Genomic DNA, 1431 nt, shown 5'->3' with positions numbered 1-1431 from the left:
TTGGGACATTCAAGGCTGGAATGCCCCCGTCGTAAGTGGGTTAACACACACTAGAAAGAAATGTATTCTATATTTAATGCAGTGACTGGAGGGTAAGTGTCAAAAGTGTAAAGCTTATAGCTATTGGGTGAAGTGAACAACTGGTGAACTGTTGTTCACTGGGTACAAATACCTAGCGTTACCTTGACTTTAAATGCAAATGGTTTTGAAAATAAAACATATTATTATGCCTTCAGTACTGTTATGCTTTACTTACTTTTGTTATTGTTTTTGCCCAATTTTAATAACATTGAAAAATCTGCTAAACCTTAAAAAACACCAGGGGGAGTTAAATAACATTTAAAAATTGCTCTTTATTCTTTACAAAGAAAGCCCATATAAAAATTCATATTACTCTATCTGATAACATATAAGGAAGTATATTATTTCAGAATATTCCTTTTTCAAATAAAAAGTTAATTAAGGTTGATTTTTTTTTTGTCCATTCTACAGAAATATAACTACATGGATATTACAGTCTTTTACAAACTTATTACACATATTTTCCATATGATAAAATCCCCCCCAGATACAAAATAATAATAACTATAATAATTATATTAATAATTATAACAATATTTACTGAGTTCTGATAAAACTGAGGTGCAGATCTACATATCCGACACACTCCACTTGTAAGCATCCTCCTCGACTGCCCTCTTGTTGTTCTGCCGCTCAAACCACTGATTCTCAAAGCCACTGGAACGGTCAACACCATCCCATCTGTATCCAGGCCTTATGTTAAACCTGTTTGGGGGGAAGGGGCCTTTATATAAGGGCTTCAAAGGCTGCTTGCTCTCCTTGACCTGCTTGTTCATCATGTATTCTAGCATAGGGTCCTCTTCACGTGAGACCTGCTTGAGCCTGGTGTTCATGTCCACATCATCTGCCATCCGTGCGAAGGCCTTGCCCATCTCACGGTGGTCATCTATTAACTTTTGCTGGTAGGCTTGCATCTGTTTGACACCGTGTTTCCACTGCTGGTGCTGTGCCTCAGCCTTCTTCTGGAGCACTGCCTCGCGCTCCTTCCGGGCCAGGTCCTCTGGAGTGTCCTTCTTCAATTTACCAAACTTCCTAGCTTTAAGGTATTCCTGAGTGGTCATCTTGCGCTCAGGGCGGTCCTCTTTGAAGGCACCTGGAGGTGGTGGGCTGCTCTGAAACTCTCCTTTCCTCCTCAGTGTGGACACATCAGAATCATTTCCCTTCCGTCGTGGAGGTGAGGAATCTGAGTCATTCCTCTTTCTTCTTGGTGGAGATGAATCAGAATCGTTCCTCTTTCTGCGAGGTGGAGATGAATCGGAATCGTTTCTCTTTCTTCTCTGTGGTGATGCATCTGAATCATTCCTCTTTCTGCGAGGTGGTGATGAATCAGAGTCATTCCTCTTTCGTCTT

The 1431-nt window shown here is 40.7% G+C and overlaps 1 protein-coding gene across 2 annotated transcripts in view; it reads right to left on the bottom strand.

Moving 5' to 3' along the window:
- Positions 1–338: 338 nt before the first annotated feature.
- The window catches only part of LOC122251243 (uncharacterized), a 9035-nt gene continuing 7942 nt past the window's right edge, over positions 339–1431 (bottom strand). For both annotated transcript variants that reach the window (XM_043012987.2, XM_043012988.2), the window contains exon 3: positions 339–1431. This exon is cut by the window's right edge and continues 801 nt beyond it. In XM_043012987.2, the coding sequence (XP_042868921.2) occupies positions 651–1431 (781 nt within the window). In that variant the 3' untranslated portion in view covers positions 339–650.

This window comes from Penaeus japonicus, unplaced genomic scaffold (assembly GCF_977035675.1).
Source record: "Penaeus japonicus unplaced genomic scaffold, GWHDUDI00000001_assembly GWHDUDI00000036, whole genome shotgun sequence".
In the NCBI taxonomy this organism is placed as follows: domain Eukaryota; kingdom Metazoa; phylum Arthropoda; class Malacostraca; order Decapoda; family Penaeidae; genus Penaeus; species Penaeus japonicus.
The sequence above is the reverse complement of the archived record's forward strand: the minus strand, read 5'-3'. Positions and strand labels throughout refer to the sequence as shown.